The 21,476-nt window shown below is 35.8% G+C and overlaps 1 protein-coding gene across 1 annotated transcript in view; it reads right to left on the reverse strand.

The window, feature by feature from the left end:
* The window catches only part of Ras85D (GTPase ras-like protein 1), a 209,477-nt gene that overhangs the window by 66,995 nt on the left and 121,006 nt on the right, over positions 1-21,476 (reverse strand). Inside the window, exon 5 of the mRNA XM_090383776.1 lies at positions 20,629-20,731. Coding sequence (XP_090239902.1) covers positions 20,629-20,731 — 103 coding nt within the window. The remainder of the gene's footprint in view (positions 1-20,628; positions 20,732-21,476) is intronic.

The raw sequence follows: 21,476 nt of genomic DNA on the forward strand, positions 1-21,476 counted from the left end.
CGAAAATTAACATAAAAATAACCCAAATAAACAAACGAACGAAAAAAAAAAAGGACTAGACAAGGGTTATCGGGCTACTATTATGTCTATCTTTTTTTCGTTCGTTTGTTTATTTGGGTTATTTTTATGTTAATTTTCGCTCTACAGTTTTTGCCATACTACTGGCTTATGTTTTATTTTATTAAATTAAAATATTGGATATATATATATATATATACATATATATCACTATTTCTTGAATAGGCAAATAAAGTTCTTATACACATAACATACTGTTTTTAATTTTGAACATAAACTAACAAGTTTTTAAATAAAGTTTAAAAATTAAATTTCCACTGACACGTTCATTGTAAAGCATGTTATCTTCACGTAGACAAAAGGAAAGCACATTACACCAGCAGGAGTGAGAGCGTAACAAAAGGCTGGCACTGATACAAGTGCCCTGAATACGGCATAATCATCAGCTCAATGTTTCTTCAATTCTAATCCATAAAAAGTAAGAAAAAAAAGAAATGTTGCATCTACACTGATGCCACTATTACAGAGCGCGCGCGCACACACACACACACACACACACACACTGGTGTTCAAAGAAAGTGCATCACCTAGGAATTTCACATTTCTAACCCTTTTTCGCAATGGTATGTTTCATTAATGACTAGCATCACAAATAGAAATATAAACAAAAGATATTTATTAATAGTTAAGGCAACGTTAAGTAATATTTGACATAGGCTCTCCAAATATTCTAAAATGAGCATTTGCGGCCTTTATACAACAGTTTTGGTAAACACGACAATTATGGCTGAAATGTTATCAGAAGCCCTCAAATTTGTTTCAGTTTATCATTTTAAATGGAAAACAAAATGAAAAGTTCATTTTGTTTATTGCACTTGTTACCACTCCTGCATGTTCTTCCCATTCTCTTTTCAGCTCAGACGAAGAAGCTTTACAGTTTTTAAGACATAAGCATTTCAAAACATAGTCCTGTTTTGGTGTAGAGACTCGTTTGCATCTGGTTCCTTTTTTTCCTATCAGCAGAACCAGTATTCTTGAGTTTGGAAAGAAATCTACTAACTGTTGACTGATTACAAGACACTCTATAATCAATATGATGGGAAGAACATCCTCATGTAAAGCAACAACTGCACGTAACTCGATATCCTGACACAAGCAAGGAATAACTGCAACTCTTGCAGAACGTGCTTATGTAGCTGATGCAATATTACGTCATCACCTACATGTGTCAATCTTATCTGATGCAATCTGTGAGAAATATTGCCATATACTTACGTTATATGGACGACAATTACCATTTTAAGGGGTGATGCACTTTCTTTGAACACCAGTTTATATATATATATAATTACTACTGTTAGAGTAATTGTTAACATATAGGTACTCATAATGCGTTAAAACTTTAGCCTACAATATATATACATATGTACAGTGAAACTTCTCCTCTAACGGACACCTCTCGTTAACGAACATCTCTCTACAACGGACATTTTCAAATTCCCCAACTCACCTCCATTGGTTTTAACGTGTTTTCAGCTTCTGTCTAGTGGACATTCTTTGTAACGGACGCGGACAGGCAATCTACACTGTTTCGTTTAGATTAGCACTTAATTTGAACTCCCCATAACGGACAGCGGGCGAGCTCACGGCCCTTTTTCTAGGAACCATTCTGGTTCCTAGAAAAAGGGAACCAGAATGGTCCTTTTTCTAAACACACGATTTCTCCTAGAAATCGTGTGTTTATTTTCTATTTCCGATTCTCTGAATTTTATCAAGGTTTAGGTCGTGGTTCTAAACCCTTTTTCAAGAATTTTAAGGCACGTGTAAAACTTCTGATGAATTCGGTGTGTGTAGGGGGGGGGAGATATGGTCGGCCTTTCGTCTTTTCAGTTTCAGTTTTCAGTTTTGTTCAGTGTCGTGTGAAGTGCACAATGTCTTCTCATAAACATTTAACTTTAAAAGATAAAGTCGAACTCATTAATGCATATGATTGGCAAAAAAATAGTGTTCGCAATCTCGCTGCAAAATTAAAAATCGGGAAGACGCAGGTAAGCGACATCCTAAAGAAAAAAAAATGAACTGTTCAAACAATTTTGGCAACACGGAAATGATCAGGTTCAAAAATCATTCCCGAAAACTGTTGGACTTCAAATTGACAATGTTACGTATGAGTGGTTTTGCCTCGAACGTGCTAAAAAAATTCCCATTAATGGGCCTATTTTTAGGGAAAAGGCTTTGGAGGTTGCGAAATCTATGGGAGTAAATGAGTTCAAAGCTTCTGTGGGATGGGTAGACAAGTTCAAAACTCGGCATAAAATTTCTTGGAAAACCGTAAATGGTGAAGGTGGATCTGTTGATACTGGGGTTGTAACAGAGTGGACTGTCAAATTGGAAGATTTATGTCGTGATTTTGAAGCTAAGGATATTCACAACTGTGATGAAACAGGGTTGTTTTTTAAAGCTCTTCCTGAAAAAACAATGAGTCTAAAAAACGAAAAGTGCCAGGGCGGAAAAATTTCTAAGGAACGCTTGACTGTACTATTGTGTACAAATATGATGGGAGACTTTGAATAACTCTTGTTATAGGAAAACCACAAAAATCCTCGTTGTTTCAAGGGAATAAAGTTGAATCTTTTAAATGTTGACTGGAAGTCTAATAAAAAAGCGTGGATGACACGAGATATCATGAGCAAATGGATAAGTCACTTTAACCAAAACACGATTCTTCAAAACAGAAAAATTATTCTTTTCATGGATAATGCTGCATCTCACCCGCACATTGAATTGTCCAACATTCAAATCGTTTTTCTGCCACCAAACACATCTGCAGAGTGTCAGCCCTTGGATAAAGGGATAATTAAACATTTTAAACTTCACTACAGAAAACGTGTTTTAAGACATCTCATTGCAAACATGAACGATGTAACATGTGCGAGTGACCTTGCAAAGAAAATCAGCATCCTAGATGCGATTCAATGGATTTCCTCTTCAGTAAACGCAATTAGAAAACAAACTGTCGTGAACTGTTTTGTCAAGTCTGGCTTCTCAAACGCAAAAATTGAAGTTGTGAACAGCAATGTGGAGCACCAAGAAGAACAAGAACTTCAACATCTATTGATAATGTACAATACTTCCGCTACAAGTGACCCTGGCTACAAAGATATAGACTCGAACCTCACTGCAGAAGATGGTGCTCTAGATATCAACGACATTATCATCGATATTTTTCAAGAAGTTCCTCATGAGGATGAAGAAATGGAAGGAGGTCATTCTGTCGAAGAACATATTAACGACGAACCACCGATGAAAATAGAAGAAACGCTCATACAAATCAATCGTTTAAAAATGTTTTTCGCCGCTGAAGAAGATACTGAAGGACTTTCGATGGTTTCTTCACTCCAAACAAATGTTAAAAACAAAATTATCAGCCGGAAGAAGGTGCAGAAGAAAATAAGTGATTAATGTATATATTTTTCTTAAGATAAAGTCATAATATGCATAGCACAATTGTATGTATATTATTTAGAAAAATATTGTGCAAAATCTGTATATAATTTAATTTAATTTTACATTAAACGTTTAACGATTTTTCTTTCTTTCTTTTTTTTTTTCTCCCTCAGACTTCTTGTTAGCGGACACTTCTCTCTAACGGACACATTTTCATTCCCCATGGCTGTCCGTTAAAGGGAAGTTTCACTGTATATACAGTAAACTCCCGCTATTCGCAGTATCTGTATTCTCGGTCGCTGATTTAATATAAAATGAAAGCTAAAAAATGTGAATTTTAAAGCGCCGTGAACATTTTCCACCATAAAAAACATAGGCTTGACTAAAATCATATTTTACAGTTAAAACAGTGCTCAGTGGGTGGGGAGGTGAGGGGTGACAAAATCGCGAGCATGGATGTTTCTTGCTAATCCTTGTTCAGTGTGTTATGCGCTTGTCATGGAAGGTTTCGTTGTTTGCTTTTAATTTATACGCTTATAAATTGAATAAATTTATCAATTTATAAATTGATAAATTTATTCAATCATTATGGCAGAAAAATATGGCAAGAAAAATGGCAGCAATCATATGGCAGAAAAAAATCTGCCATAGTGTCCATAGTATCAATTTATAAATTGATACGCTTACAAAAATCTACCGTTTTGCAGTGTAAAACAGACTTTTTCGATTGTGTTAACAGAAGAAAGTGACTTTATATTTTTTCTCAAAGTGACTTTATTGTGGACAAGTTCTTCCTAACCCGTACAAAAATATGGCTATGAATAACAAGGGAAATGTGAAAATATCAAAGAAGGTGATGACATTAGCGAATAAAATTGAATAATTAGACAAAATTTCTAATGGTGAAAGTGTTTCCTCAGTGGCAAAACATAAAATCAGTGAGTCAACAGTACGATCAATCAAGAAATTGGAAGAAAAAAATCTGCCATAGTGTCCATGAAAACGCACCAATTGCTTCAAAAATTTGCTCTGTAACTCATGTTAAATTTTAAAAAAATGGAAAAAGCTTTAAATCTGTGGATAGAAGACGGAACTCAAAATAAAATTCCGTTAAGTTCACTCATCACTCGTGAAAAGGCAAAACTCCTTTATCAACACTTTAGCGAAACTGGTGATAGCACTGGCAGGATAAGTTTTTTAGCTAGCAAAGGCACTGGTTTGAAAGATTTATTTGAAATTTCTAATAAATATTACATTTAATATTAAATTGTTTCTTATTTTCATTTCAATGCCATATGCTTGCAATTCACTATGTACTGTCTATGTACATAATCATATTATGAAGGTACATGTAATACATACATAGACAAAATTTTAGACTAGTTTTTCTTATATATTTTATACTTTGGAACGGAACCCCTTTATTACTATGGGAGCAATAACTCAGTATTCGCGTTTTCGGTATTCGCAACATTTCTCAGGAACGTAACCCCCCATGAATAGCGGGGCTTTACTGTGTGTGTATGTATACACACACACACACACACACACACACACACACACACACACACACACACACACACACACACACACACACAGTAGACTCCCTATTATCCAGTCTCGCTTTAACCGGCCATATTTTCATTGAGATTTTTTTGCGAATCAGATTTCTGTTGTCATGGGCCCAGCAGGAAAACAAAATTAAAATATTCTGGGAATGAGTACTGTGCACTAACGATTCTATAACTTTTTTCACTCCAGTTAGTCTTTGCTATCTGTGCCATTTGTCACGCAGTCACTCCATGTGTACATATTTTCGTCGTTAATTTCTGTTTATTAAATTACGTTAATTTGAAATAAGCTCGAACAAACGTAAACAGAATGTGTTAACTATTGAAATAAACTAAAAGCATTGGAATGTATTGATAATGGAGAACCTGTAAAACAGAAATATAACAAACTGGGTGTCAGAAAAAGTATGGTGAATGATTGGCAGAGAAACCGGAAATCCCTTCAATACACAAACAGAATCAGAAAAAGTGCTCTCGGATAGCAGCACTATGAAGAAGCCAAAAAATGAAGTCGATGGTGCATTGTGGATATGGTTTGTGCAAGAACGACAAAGAGGAACACCTCTTAGCAGGCCAGTTTTGAAGGAAAAGGTAGCACTTTCACAAGAGAGTCAACAGCAGAGAAGAATTCTTAGCTAGCGAGGGATGGCTTTCACAATGGAAAAAGTGCCATGGAATTCATTATCTAGATGTTTGCAGCAAGAAATTTTCAGCAGATCAAAATGCTGCAAGTGAATTTTCCCAAAAATTTTTACATTATACAGAAGGAAAATCTTTCTCCTAAACAAGTCTACATTTTGGATGAAACAGGCATAAATTTTAAGCTTCTTCTGATGAAGAAGAAACATCCGCAAGAAACATTCGCTGTTGGTTTCAAAATGAATAAACAGGGAATCACTGTGGCCTTTTGTACAAATGCTGCTGGGAGTCAGACTGCCCCTTTTCGTTGTAGGAAAGTCAGCCAAATCAAGAGCACTTAAAAATGTAAATTTCAATGCTCTACCAGTTGACTACAAAGTCCAGAGGTCAGCTTGGATGGATTCTTTTCTATTTGAAGAATGGTTTTCAACTGAATTCGTTCTAAAAGTTAAGGCACATTTTACACATTTGAAATTACCGCTCAAAGCTGTTCTTGACAACGTTCCAATGCATCCCATCAACCGATCTTCTGATGACATCAAGGTGGTGTTTTTACTACCTGGCGTTACATCTTTGGTGCAACCTATGGATCGAGGTGTGTTAGTCTGAAAAGGCGTTTCAGAAGAAAACTTCTTTCAGAAATTTTTGAGAAGACTGCTAATGAAGAAATGGAACTCACTGAGGCCCTTAAGAAAATTAAAATCAATGATGTGATTTACATGTTAGCATCTGCTTTTGAGGAAATGTCATCATCTCATCCCATCGACCTATCTTCTGATAACATCACAAGGTGGTGTTTTTACCACCTGGCGTTACATCTTTGGTGCAACCTATGGATCAAGGTGTGATAGTTAGTCTGAAAAGGTGTTTCATAAGGAAACTTCTTTCAGAAATTCTTGAGAAGACTGCTAATGAAGAAACAGAACTCACTGAGGCCCTTAAGAAAATTAACATCAAGGATGTGATTTACTTGTTGGCATCTGCTTTTGAGGAAATGCCGTCATCAACTTTGTGAGGTCATGGAGAAAACTATGGCCAGATATCAAAAAATTAACTGCAAACTGCGATCTGGACAAATAGCTGTGGGCTGAAGATCTGACAGACCATGACAACATTGCTCTGCTTAACGATTTGAAACAATTATCAGAGTTCAAAGACCTGGAAGAAAGAGACATCAATAAATGGCTTGTTAACAGGCGATGAAATTATCGAAGCAGTTTGTCAAGGAGAAATGGCAGAAGATGAAGAACTAGAGAACCCAGAAGCTATGAGTGGAGATAAAAGTAACAAAAGAATAAGTCATTCGGAAGGAAAGAAAGTGCTTAAACCTGCGATAAGATATATTGAACAGCAAGATAATTCATCTGCCATTGATATAATTCTTATGAAAAAGTGGCATGATTTTGCTTTCAAAAACGAATTTGAATCAAAAAGACAAATGAATATTACTGATTTTTTTTATCTAAGTAAATGTTTAATGAACATTTATATAGAACATACTGTATAGAGTATATATTTTTTATTTAATTTACAACCTATAAATAGTATTTTGCACGTGTTTTCAGATTAACCGGCCATTTGTTTATTTGGCCTGAGGTCCATAGAGGCCGGTTAATCGGGAGCTTAGTAAAGGATGCAAAAGTATATAAGCATGTAAGAATAGATAAGTCTGATAAAGTTTGCATAGATGGAGGTGAAAATTACAAAGTGCCAAGGACTAAGGACTAGAAGGGCAAGGATAGTAGAAATAAGTAATGTAGATTTGAAAAAGGTGAAAGAATATTAATATCCTAAAAGTAATGATAAATTAAGACAATTATGGGCTGAATTGCAAAGCCAATTTGAAGGTGAAGGAACCATTAAGTAAAAATATTAATACCATATAATTAAACAAAAAAATAAAGTAAAATAAAAACAAAATAAAAGATGGTAGAGATGTCATCATATATGGGTGGGCAAATTTAGTTATAAGTCAAATACAGGGATGGCAAAAATGCAAAATCTGGTATCAGCGGAAGTAAATATTGATACATGGTCAGGTAATTCATCAGGGGACTACTCCTGACCATGTATCATGTTAACACAGTTCCTGATACATGGTCAGGCATAGTCCCCTGATGAATCACCTTTTATTTTCATTTACTTTATTTTGTTTAATTATTTGGTATTAATATTTTTACTTTACAGTTCCTTCACCTCCAAATTGGCTTTCCAATTCAGCCCATAATTTTCTTAATTCATCATTACTTATAGGATATTAACATTCTTTAGCCTTTTTCAAATCTACATTACTTTTTTCTACTCTCCTTACCCTTTTAGTCCTTGGAACTTTTTTGTAATTTTCACCTCCATCTATGCAAACTTTATCAGAATTATCCACCCACACACACACAGTATCGGGTGTAATTATCATGGAAAAATTGAAAACACACGCATGGTAAAAACAGTACCTGAAATAAAATGAAATTAAAATTTAACATAAAAATAAATGATAGTACCTAAAGCCGTGGGTCCTAGTACTTTAACTACTTCGTCAAAGGGCTGGCAGCAAAAATCGTAGGAGCCACCGCAATAAGCCAGGTCTCTGCTTCTCTTATGATGCACATGTTAAAAAGTGAGTACATATACATCATATACAACCCAACAGAGACCAAAAGGAAGGATTAAAATTAAAGAATATACAAACTATATAAAAAATAAAAATAAAGTAAAGCTAAAAAAAATGCTGATAGAATCCTATAAAAGAAAGAAAAAAATGAATGAAATCCAAAAGAAGGCAAAATAAGAAAACGTACTGTGCATGGACAGGAAAACATTGAATTAGCTGAATGCCATCGGAGACCAAAGAAGAAACGATTTGATGATTTCAGACTCTTTCAGCCAATTACTTAGACTTAGATATAAAAATCAACAGCCCTCATACCACAATCAACATATACAGCAATACCTCACTTAGCATGGCTTCAAACAGCACGGGTTTCACTACAACACAGTTTTCAATAACGCTTACGTTGAAAATTACTGTACATATTAAGACTCATTCAATAGCCTAGACACATACTCTACATATATGCTGTGTTTTTGTGGTTCTTTGTTATTTGGTTTTTAGGGGCATTAGCAACTAAGGCCATATTGCTCCGGGAATATGCGGTGGTCATTCCCTGACCTTTCCGCATCCTCCATATTTGGTGGTGACGGGCTCGAACCCCGGTCTAATCAAGAAGCGTGTGCTACACATTGCTGCTCCTTCCCACCTGTGTTTTTGTGGTCTAGGTACATGTACATATATGCTGCGGTGCCAACTCTATTGTCTCATATGCACGTGCCAATAGCTCCCCTCAGGTAGTCAGTGGCAACGTGCAACAGTGTTCAGTATTCTTAATTCCATCTTGAAGTGATAACTTTTCATTTCACAATTTATTTTTTACCTCTTTAAATAAGATCAAAAATATATTTGCATCTTTGCTAGAAATCACTGCCAACAACATGCATTCTGTTTGGCAGCACGTTTTGCTCAATTTGGCAAATGATTTCACTGGTTTTGAATCGCAAATTCGGACAAATTCCGAAGATATTGTGAAGACTGGAAAAGACTTGGGATTTGAAACTTTGGACACTGCCAATGTATGGGACTGCACTGACTTGCATGCAAATGACTTAGATGATGCAGCTCTCCTTGAAATTTATAGCGAACTGCATATGAAGAAGAATAAAACAATTCTGAAGTGGCACCAAAAGAATTTCCAACAGAAGAATCGGGGAAAGTTTTTTGGGGATTGACATGGCCTACGGGGCAATTATGAATGGAGATCCAGATGTTCAACATAGCACCAATATATGGCAAATTTTACAAGATGGGATTCGATGCTACAAAGACTTGTATGCTGAGAAAAAGAAGAGACGACTTCAGACTCCATTATTGAAATATCTAAATAAACAATAAAGCTTTTTTCTCATCTCTCATGATGTTACCTTTTCATTAATAAAATTTTTGCAATGTTTTTTTATTTGAAATCCTTTTAATTGGCTATCAAGTGCAAATTGTTTATAGAGTTATTATAATTTGTTTATAATAACTCTATAACAACTCTTTCTCTGTTATGCATTCAATTAAAACCCATTATAATTATACCTCAATCAGCATGGTTTCACATAACATGGAATAGTTTCGGTACTAATTATCAGTGCTATGCAGGGTATTGCTGTATAATAAAAGAGATGCATTTAGCTTCAACATAGTCAGTCTTATCCATTGGCACTAACATTTCCAAAAAAGTTCATGCAAACATAATACTCTCCCAATGCATCAGAATTGCAACAATATGCAATAGCAATTGTCTCTTTTCTGACAATATCAAACTACTCCATAATAAATTGATATGCAATAATTTCCCAGCAGCTTTCCTCTACCATCATTTCAAAAAAGCAAAAATTTCAGAGCTTAACTAATGGCTAAAGATGATCTATAATAAATGTTTTTTGGCTGGATACAGTCAGTCCTCGTATAGCACGTGTTTGCACTACACGAATTCGATCATACACGATTTATAAATAGGGGAACAATATCTTTTATAACATGAACCGAATTCGCTTATGCACGATTCGCCTTTGTGTTTACAAGAAATGGCAGTCGAATGCAGAATCACCCCAACCGAAAGCAACACGATACGAATGAAGAGAAGATTCTGAAAATGTATTTATGTTTCTTATATCAGTGAAGGAGAAACATATTTCACCATAATAACGTAAAAACCCACACAATTCCAGCTATCGGTATTATCGCAAATGCAATTAGATCGAGTTTACTACCAGTTTATAACAGATTCCACTAGCAGAAACGCAACTGGAAATTGTTTTTATTTTTTTATGGTAGTAACCCCTAGAAATGTGCTTTAGTAAAATGTGAGGTGTTAATAGTGTATCTCTGCCTTTAGGGTGTTGTTTATTCAGTTGCTACATGCGCGCGCAGCTTTGTTTGTGTATCAAGCGTGCCTCCTCGTTTTGTAATTTTGCTTTATTCCCTAAAAATGAGTAAAATACTTAAAAGGTGTGAAAAGGAACCGTCCTGGTGAAGACACTGCAGATTCGGAGAGAAAAAGAAAAGCAATATCGATAAACAGAGGCGGACTGAGTCAAAAATTCTTACCCGAGAAAATTTATAGTGGCCTCATACTACAGTTTATGGCCAAAATCACACTGGCCTCCGAACCACCGGGGTTTCCCCGGTAAGGCTTATGGCCAGTCCTCCTCTGTCGATAGAGAAAAAATATGAAATTGTGAAATGCTTTGAGCGAAATGAAAGACCATGTGATATTGCACGTGCTACAGACCTAAATGAGGCAACGCTGAGAATTACCAAGAATGCAGAGAAAATAAAAACAACTTTCAGAGCAGGAACAACTCAAAGTGTAATTAAAATCCATTAGATTAAGACACAAGAATTGGAAGATATGGAACGGCTGTCATCTGTTTGGATAGAAAATCAAACAAAAAACAATTTTGCTTATGATAGAAGCAAAAGCAATAGCAATATTTTATTACATAATAGTCGTAATAAAATACGTAAGTATTTTATTACGATTATTTATTGTGTTTGGTAATGTTTTGGTTACAAATGTGTGTTCAATCTTGGGTGGTCGGCACCTAACCCTATTTTTCCCATAGGGCCTGTTGTTCATATTGCACGATTTTGCATTGCATGAGGGTTTCTAGGAACACAACTACCGTGCTATACGAGGACTGACTGTACTTTACTTGTCAGTCCCTTCCTATGAATGAAGGGCCCCTTCCACAGGGGTGTTCTCTTTATCCTTTTAACTTCTTATTTCCAGGTGGGCAGCTTTTCTACTGTGCACCTTGTATTCCTACATCTGCTCCATCCCCCTTCGCTGTCACCCCCTTTCACACCATCTTCCAGCAGGTAATTTCCCCCCCCCCCTCCCTTTTTTTGGTCCTCCATGGGAAGCTCAGGTGCAGCCCAGGGTTCACCCTGCCAGAGAACTTTCATGTGTACTACACCTGGCTGCCTCTTCGTGGTGGTGGTGGACAGTGAGTCCCACCAAGAGCCCCGAGGCTCAATGCTGGAGGAACAGCAACCGAACATAACCCAACACTGAAACTTGCACTATATCTGGCATTTACAGAGTTCTAGCATCACAACTCTGTAAAGCATTAGTAGAGGCATTTGATGCAAGAAAGCAAGCTTATGCAGCATCAGCCGAAAAAAAAAAAAAAAAAACCCACTTCCACTTCACCCCTCTGTTCGTTCAAAATACCTGTCCAGCTGAGCCTTAAACTTTATTTAGGCTATCAACCTCCACTACAAGGGATGGAAGTCTGTTCCACCAACCAACCACCCGCTGGCTAAAGGCAAATTTCCGCATATCTATCCTACATCTGTCTTTCCTCAATTTGAATTTATGTCCTCTCAGGTGATTATTCTGAGCTAGAGGAAGAATGGTGATTTGTGGTAAAATCTCCAGTGTTGCTTGACAATATACACAATGTTCTTTCTGTATGCATTACTCTCCATATTCAAATTCTACATCCCTTATGTCTGAGACACTGTCTCTGATATCCCCTCAATGTCTGCTTCTGATGACTTAATAAGTACTTTGAATTCATCAAATTTCTTTACAACGCTCCTGGCATGTACACAGAAATATATATATGCATCTGTTCTTAGTTACCCTAACATACCCCATGAATTTACTGTCTGTGTACTGACTAACTGGTCTGTGTACGATGTAAACTAACCCCAGTGTTACAATGCATTTGCCAGTGTTAAACCTTAATTGCCACTTCACATCCCTTGTGCCTAATTTTTCTAGATTTTGTTTTAAGTAGCATACCTTGATTACTGTCATTTAAATACTGCAAACCTTTCTATCATCTGCAAATTAGACATTAAGTTTCAATATGCCTTCATCAATATCATTAATAAATACTGAAAATAACCATGGACCCAGCACTGGGGCAATCCAATAATAACATTAGTCCAAGAAGAGAAGTGATGGCCATTGACAACCATTCTGCAGTCTCCTAGTCAACTTTATCCATAGCAGTAACTTGTACCTAATGCCACACACTACTTCAATTTGTACAATAGTTTTTAATTGAACAAGAATCAAAAGCTTTTTTGAAATTTAAGTATCACCCCCCTCTAACAAATCCATGCAACAATTACTGTATAACTGCATTCCATTCTAGATGGCATTGAATTACTTCTTTATCCAGTGACTCCATTATTTTCTCTGGAACAAAGGTCAAGTTAGGGAACTGTAATTACTCACTCCCACTTTGTGAATTAGGGCAGCATTCGCATATCTCCAAACCATAAAAACCTCCTCAATTCAAGGATGTTCTCATAATTATGGCTAAAGGTTTGCTTACCACTTTTGCTACTTCTTTCTGCACTTGTCCTATGTGTTCTTTCTGTACACATTGTATTCACTATAACTCTGATATCACACGTTTATTATACTCCTAACATTAGTGTACATGCACATTTCTTACTCATAATAACCTTAACAGAGCAGTGTAGTTGCTTGTTCCATGAGGACTCTCAGCAGGCCTTTTAATTACTGAGTCTTCATTTTCCAGGAGGCTGCTGCATGTCCAAATAGAAGTGCAAGAATCACTTTCACCTCTGATTGCAGCAGCTGTTAATCTGTTATTCTGTGTATGCGCAACCCCAAGCTAGCAGTTTTTCAATCCACTTAACACTGCCTTAATAGCATCAGAAAATATTCTTGCACTCCTTCTATTTAAGTGTATGCAACCCCTGTAAAAAGTCTCCTGTTAATAACCAAAGACCACAATATGAAAAATTCTACCCCCTCATGAACCTTAACTATCTCTCTGGGACTAAATTGACTGATGAAGCTCTCACAATTTTGTCCCTTCTATCATGTCTGGGCATAGTTACCCTTTCAAATTTAATCCTAACTCGCAACTTTTTCTTTGCAATATTGCACTGTACTTGCTAACTTTGGTTAAGTAAATCCTCTGATCTCTTACTCTTGTTACCATTAGTACCAATGTGTATAACAGTATCACCTTTTGTGCCCTTATAAGTTAACTGCTTCATGTTATCAACTTTTTTTTGTTCCTAGCAGATATATCCTCATCCTGTTCTCTACCTATCCTTTTTACAAAATATGCTTCCCGTCTCCATAGCAATGCTATTAGCTATAGTTATTTCCCTTGGGACCAGCATATTCTGCCATGGGAGATCTTGTTGTATCTTCTGATGTAAGAATGCAGTCTCTAGCATTACACTGGACATCTGAGTGCTTCAAGGATTCCACCTTTTAATTTCATTGAAACCATCAAATCCTTTTCCTCATGCCATCCTAAGTCCATCAGGTTGTTGAATTAGCACTTAATGTTCTCAATTGCTCAGCAAGGAAATCACAAAAAGATATCCCTTTGGCTATATATCGTGTCCCACTACAGAAAATCCTGCAAAAAAGGTAACAAGCAACAAAATGAAGTTTGCAAGAGCTTCTGTGTCCTGACTAAAGAGAATCTATGCACTGATTCACAAGAGATCTGCCATCAACCAAAGCAAAGAATTCCCATCACCTTGAACTTTTTTTGTTTATTGCTCTTATTTCATGCATGACTCTATTCAAAATTTAATTTAGAATTATCACATGACTTAAAACATGAGTATCATAACGCAGTGCTATTCTCAGATTATGCAATGCAGTACATACTGTGCAATTATATTTCTAAATAATTGCTACTGACTTACTAAATGCTTAGCTAACTACAAAAACATGCTAACATAATTTAATTTTAAATTACAGAGGTATTAAGCCATTAAACAACACTGAAACGGTGATTAGGCCCTTAAAACTATTTATTTCATATACAACTTAAAGTGCTGCAGTGAGTACCAAGAAGTGCTATGTACAAGTTACTAGTTAAGAGATATGGAGTACAGTTGACCCCTTCGTTACGATATTAATCCATTCCAGAGACACCACCATCGTACCATGAAAATATTGTAATGTGAACCCAATAACATTGTTTTTCAGTAGTTCGTTCCAAAACCTTGGAAGTTGAAATTTTCGCTATATAACTAAGCTATTTATCTCTGTAATAGGTGATTTTTATAATGGAAATTGCACATATTGATTGCACAATATATTGTTTAAAGCACAACACAAAAAAAATCACTTCAACTAAAGGATGCAAAAACAAAACAGGCAGCCAACATGTTTACAAATGCTGCTATTGGTCAGGCCAGGGGCAATTGTAAAGTGAAATAATTGGGAAATAGTTGGTACGATCAATGGTTAGTAGAATCAGCAACTTTACAGAACCAAATCTTAAAAAACCACTTCAAATCATTAAAATGCACTACACTTGCATTGCTTTATGTTCAGTTATAAGATTTAATTTTGAACACCTTTGCGATATTTTTCTGAAGCACATTTCTGAAGGTCACTACCATAAAACAAAAACAATTTGCAGTTTCTGGTTTATTGGGCTTTTCTGCAAGTGAAATCTATTATAAATGGGTAGTAAACTTGATTTTATTGCATTTGCGATAATACCGATAGCTGGAATTCTGTGAGTTTTTATGTTAGTATGGTCAAATGTTTCACCTTCCATGAAAATCTTTAATCATATAAAAAACAAATTTTAAGAATTATTTCTTCATTCCTAATTTTTAAGCTTTGTAAACTTGTTACTCTGTATCTCACTTGAGTGTATTGTGGTAGTTGCAATTTGTGCATGGCATGTTCCTTGTTATTGATTACTTATCTCTTTTGCTGTTTTAAATTTTAAAACCCAAAAAAAAAAAAAAGAAGTTATTAAACAGAAATATTGATTAATTAGTATGTACATATCACAGTAGTATTAATTAAGCTAAGTACGTAAATGTAAATTTATTTTTATTTTGCTAACCTGTGGAAAATCTAATTTTCATGTATTATACAATTTTGTTAATTGGTAAGGTAATAAAGTGCAACTTTTATAGACTATGGTTAAAATTCCTCCTATTTTCACTTAATATAATTAAAATTCAATTTGCAAATGTGATCACACTGACTGGCGCTTACTACATATCGTATAGTGAACAGTATTTATTATGGAGAGTCCATTGTAAAGCGATATGATCATACAGGGAACCAATCGTAAAGCAGAGATCCAATGTATTTTTGCACCAAAATTATCAACACTAAAGGTGTTATTATTATTAGTCATATGGTGCAAGGAAGCCTGAGGCTTATGCTGCACCAGCAAAAAAAAAAAATTCCCAAGTTACCCAGAGAGAGAGAGAGAAACAAAAGTAGAAAGGAATCGCCAAGAAAGAGAAGAATGATGATATCCAGCTCAGGACCTTGGGTGTGCCAAGCCCATACTCACCAGATGTGAGTCCCTGGTGTTATGAATACAACACCGGGGTTAAGTTGCAACTTATAAAATCATTAACTAAATTAAAAGTTAGCTAACATATGTGATTTGGAAAATTAAAACATTTATTAAGCACAAATTAGTATGTTAAGTTAATTTAAAACAAAATTTTAAACAAAAGAACAACAGGTGACTGACAGAAAAATAAAACAATACCAGTATATAAAAAGGAAACAAGCAATTACCAGAAAATTACAGAGGAATTAAATACAACACTGAAATTGTATACCAAGACAATATCAGAAACATTAAAATTATACATTTTAGTGATGGAGTTAAGAAAAACCAGATCATGCATAAGTGCAATATTTATGATAAAGCAGATAAGATAAATCAGGATATAACAGACCTTTGTGTTTTATAGATTTACCAACACTTTTGATAGAAAAAATAAAATGTGTAATAGAAATTTTTCAATTACATAAAGTACCTCAACAATTAACAAGTATTTATATATACAGTAACCTAACATTAAAATCCAGACACTTCTTCACTGAGAGTTGGTCAGATCACACACAAGCACTGTGTCGGAGAAATATATATACAGGCAGTTTCCGACTTCATAAGTTAATTTGTTCCTAGCATGCACTCAAAGCGAGAATTTATCTCCCATAGACATTAAAAAACATGGGTTACGTTCTCAACAGTGAAATTTGACCATAGTAAGGTTAAACAAGGCCAATAAAACAATTTATGCTTAAACAATGATTCACTGATTCAAAGAAATGAAAACATAGCCTTTAAAATCAAGCAAATGATAATAATAAAGAAATTATTTATGTCATACAAATGTTAAAGAATATTTATTCTTCATCATCATTGACTAAATGCCCACTCGCTGATGATTCTCCACTCATTGTTGGCACAGGATTCTGTTTGTTGGAAGCACAAGGAGTCGTCGTCATCTTCGGAAATGCTTCAAGAGTCATTTGTTTCCAAAACAGTCTTCTCTTTTCTTTATAAATTTCATGATAGCATGCATAAGCATTTTTTTAAATCTGTAGAAACTTTTCTAGTGCACTCAAAATTTGAGCTTAGTGACTTGAAACTTTCAATTGTTTTTTCTATAAGTTGAAAAGATTTGTCAAGCCCCATGAGAGAGTGAAGAAACGAACAGGAATTTCAGTTGTTAAATCTTCTTCCTCAGCTTCTTTACATTTTGCCATTTCAAGGAGTCTTCCTTTGTGAGCACTATTGTGTGTTTGAGGCAGATCAGTGATGTTAGTTGTAGAAACAAGCTCAACTGGTTAGCAATATTAACTGCTTCTGTTTCATTTTGTATGATCTCTGCTGGTTCTTGAAATCCTTTCAAATTATCAATAAACTATGACAGAGTTTATTCCAAACACCCTTCACGTTCTTCTATGTAATTTTCTCCCAGACTTGTTTTATTATTTTGGTTGCATTTCAAATATGGAATTCTTTCCAAAATTCTTTAAGAGTTGGACCTCCCTCCTTATCTGTGCTTGAACAAATAAACGCACACACAGTAGTAATGGATTGTATAGTTACGTGTGTAGTTTGAAATGGCTATTTATTTATTGGATTTAATGTTTATATTTTCGATCCTGTTGATACTTGATATTTGAAAAACAGAACTCATAAAGCTAAAGATCGTTAAGGGGGAACTGCCAGTATATATGCTTACAGGCATTTGAGGAAGCAGTAGTACAATTGTGGATGCAAGATGCTGTGTTCAAAGTGGTTTGTTATGTTTGTTTGTTATTTGGTTTTTAGGAGCATTAGCAACTAAGGCCATATTGCTCCGGGATATGCGGTGGTCATTCCCTGACCTTTCCGCATCCTCCGTATTTGGTGGTGACAGGCTCGAACCCCGGTCTAATCAAGAAGCGTGTGCTACGCACTGCTGCTCCTTCCCACCTGGCTACGGAGGCGCCGTGTTCAAAGTGGTTAAACTTCAAGTGCAGAAGAACATTAGTGTGGTGCCATGTAAGCAATCAGTCTGTATGCAACATTTCAATGTGCTAAAGATCCCTAGCTGACGAATGATGACACAATCTGCAAATGGAAGCAGACTGATGCAGAAACCAACACAATTCAACCGGTATAATCTCTGAAAGCCAACAGAATATGACAAGAGAGCAGAGCCAGGCAAAGAATCATCCGCTCGGAACACAAGTCGACTTTGTTGCAGCACAGAGCTTGATATGGGTAACCATTTTTGTGCAGCTGTCCACAGGCCACTAATCACCTCAAATAATGCCAGACGATATCTAGCTTGGTGAAAGGCCTACCCTTCTTGAACCACAGACCAATGGAAAGCCATGCTTTGGAGTGACAAATCACACTACATGATCTACCAGTCCGACAACTGCACCTGCACGTGGCAGATGCCTGGAGAAAGCTACCTGCTGGATTGTATCATCCTGACAATGAAGTTCTGCAGAATGATAGCCTGGTGCTGTTTTTCATGGTTTGGACTGGGACCATGGTTGTTTTGGACAAACCCACAAATGCTGAGGGCTATCTATTACTGACAATGATGCATTACCTATGTATGTAGAAGCAAATAGTGTATAGTGTTACTTGTCAAGCGTTAATAACGTTCAAAAATACCGCCAGTGCAGTTTTGCGATACTGTTGCCTCACAGCTGATTCCAGTTGCAAAATGGCGACTAATATGCAAGTGTGGTCCAAAATAGGTGTTTGTGAAGTTATTCGCTTTTTTTTGCAAGCAAAAGGGTCTTTTGCTTGCAAAACTAACTTGCACATTAAGTGACATTCACCGTGAACTGGTTGTTGTGTATGCGAAAAGGTGATGACAAAGAAGCAGGTGTGTTTTTGGTGCTATGAATTTAAAGCGGACTGTACTGACATTGAAGACTGGCATCAGGAGGGGAGGCCTTCATCAAGCAAGACAGAAGACAACATTTCGTTCATTATAAGGGCATCATTCTTGAAAACAGGCGAGTAAAACTGCATGAAATTGCACAAATAGCGAACACGAGTAAGTAGACTGTTCACGAAAGTGTTCAAGATGTCCTTGGCTTTCGAAAGGTGTGCTGCCACGACAATTGTCAGAGGAGGACAAAGCAAAATGCACGGGAAGGTGTCTGGAGAACCTGTTGCGATACAGTGATGAAGAAGAGAATTTTCTCGCTCGCATAGTCACAACAGACAAAGCATGGGTTCATCACTTTACCCCGGAGAGCAAACAAGACTCCATGACCTGGAAACATCCACAATCTCCTGTGCACAAAAAATTCAAAAAACTTTTCCCAGTGTCCGAAAAATCATGGCCACAGTGTTCTCGGATCGCCAAGGCGTTCTGTTGGTGGATTTCTTGCCTAAGGGAGGAACAATCAATGCACAGCTTTACTGTGCAACGTTAGAAAAACTGAAAGCCAACATTCGACACAAATGACCAGGACCCCCCTGACAAGCGGAGTGATTTTGATGCACAACAATGCAACTCCACACAGCACTCTTGAGTGGTTGCGCCGTAATTGTTGGGAAACTGTCATCCCCTCTACAGCCCAGACTTAGCACCTTCAGACTTCCATTTGTCCGGCCCTCTGAAAAAACGCCTTTCAGGAAAGCATTTCACCACGGATCAGGCGGTGCGATGTTGGTTACTGCGTGTGGGCACGGACTTCTTCAGTACTGGTATTGATAAACTGATCCATCGCTGGGACAAGTGCATCGATAAAATTGGAGACTTTGCGGAGAAGTAGTGCGTGTTCACTTATTCAACTTATTATTATTCAACATCATTGAGAGAAAAAATCCACATAGGATGAGAGTATCAAATATCTTATCAAGGGTGACAATAAAACTCAAATGTTATAGCTCTGTTTAATAACAGCAAGAGAGCGACTTCTTCAGTACTGATAAACTGATCCATCGCTGGGACAAGTGCATCAATACAAGTGGAGACTTTGTGGAGAAGTAGTGCATGTTCACTTATTTCTTGGTGTGTAATTTCAACTTCGTATTATTCAACATCGAGAGAAAAAATGTGTTATCTTACTTTTCGGAAACCCCTTGTAGGATGAGTATTAAATATCTTATCAAGGGTGACAATAAAACTCATATGTTATAGCTCTGTTTAATAACAGCAAGACAGCCAATAAAAATTAAATTAATTTAATTTGACAATAAAAATTGTCAATTTTTACAATTGACAATTGACAATTTTACAGTTGACAATAAAAATTAATTATATCATAATACAATAATATGAAATTTATTGTATTATACGAAAAACAGTTTTAAAACTGACTAATGTAAAGTGAAAGCACTTGAATATGTCACTATTATATGAACTGTATTGGGACTCATGGTGGATAAAACTGATTTAATAAAAATAAATGAACAGTCACTTAATCCATTAAGATTTTAAATAAATATTGGTAAGATTTACATCCACCTGTACGTTAACATAAAGCTACAATAATTTTATAAGCACGGCTTCCCATTATTATACAAGTAGGCATTTTTCCAAAAATGAAATTGAAGATTTAAATTTAAAAAATATATTAATTGCTGAAATGATTATTACCTGTTCTCTGTACATACTAATATCTTCAAATGATTTTGCATTGTTAACTGCAAATACTAAGAGAAATCCCTCTCCAGTTCTCATATACTGATCTCTCATAGCACTAAAAGAAAATTTTAACAGTGAATATATATAGATATAAACGCATACATAAAATGTGAGACAGCTGACACTATTCTGATAAGATTGAAAGCAATATAGATGTTTCGAATCATATACAAGGGTTAATCAGAGTTCTAAAAATTTATTCATTACAAAAACATTCCCCAGGAATGTTTTTGTAATGAATTCATATTCACTCTTCATATTCACCCGATTGCTCCATGTGATTTTTCTTTTCTCTTCCTCGAACTTAAATTTAAACTTGGCTCAATGAAACAGCAGAACTCAACCAGGTTAGAGCTGGTCGAGTTTGCCTCTTCACCTCTATTTTCCAGTTCAAAAACCACAGAGTATAAAAATAAGAAAAAAACATGTGCATATATCAATATATTGTCAAATAAAGGAAAAAGATAAATAATAATAATCAAAACAAGAAACCATTTTATATCAATAATCACCAAGACAAAAAATGTGCACAATAATTACATATAGGAATCCCAAAATTAAAAATTGACAAAAATGCTAATTAATATCACTATAAACTATAAACAGAGACAAAACAAACCACAACATGGCTAAAAGGTGAAACAAAGTAAATACACTGACCATATTGCACCCTAACTTTTCAGAAGGCCACAAGGTTCAAGTCACTGCATTTCAAACATTAAACAAACCAATGCAACACCAACCCAACAGAACACACAAATCAATTCGCCAATGCAACAGATCTGAATAATAACAGTGGC

This window comes from Mastigoproctus giganteus, chromosome 10, assembly GCF_048544385.1.
Source record: "Mastigoproctus giganteus isolate SK-2022 chromosome 10, ASM4854438v1, whole genome shotgun sequence".
Lineage (NCBI taxonomy): Eukaryota > Metazoa > Arthropoda > Arachnida > Uropygi > Thelyphonidae > Mastigoproctus > Mastigoproctus giganteus.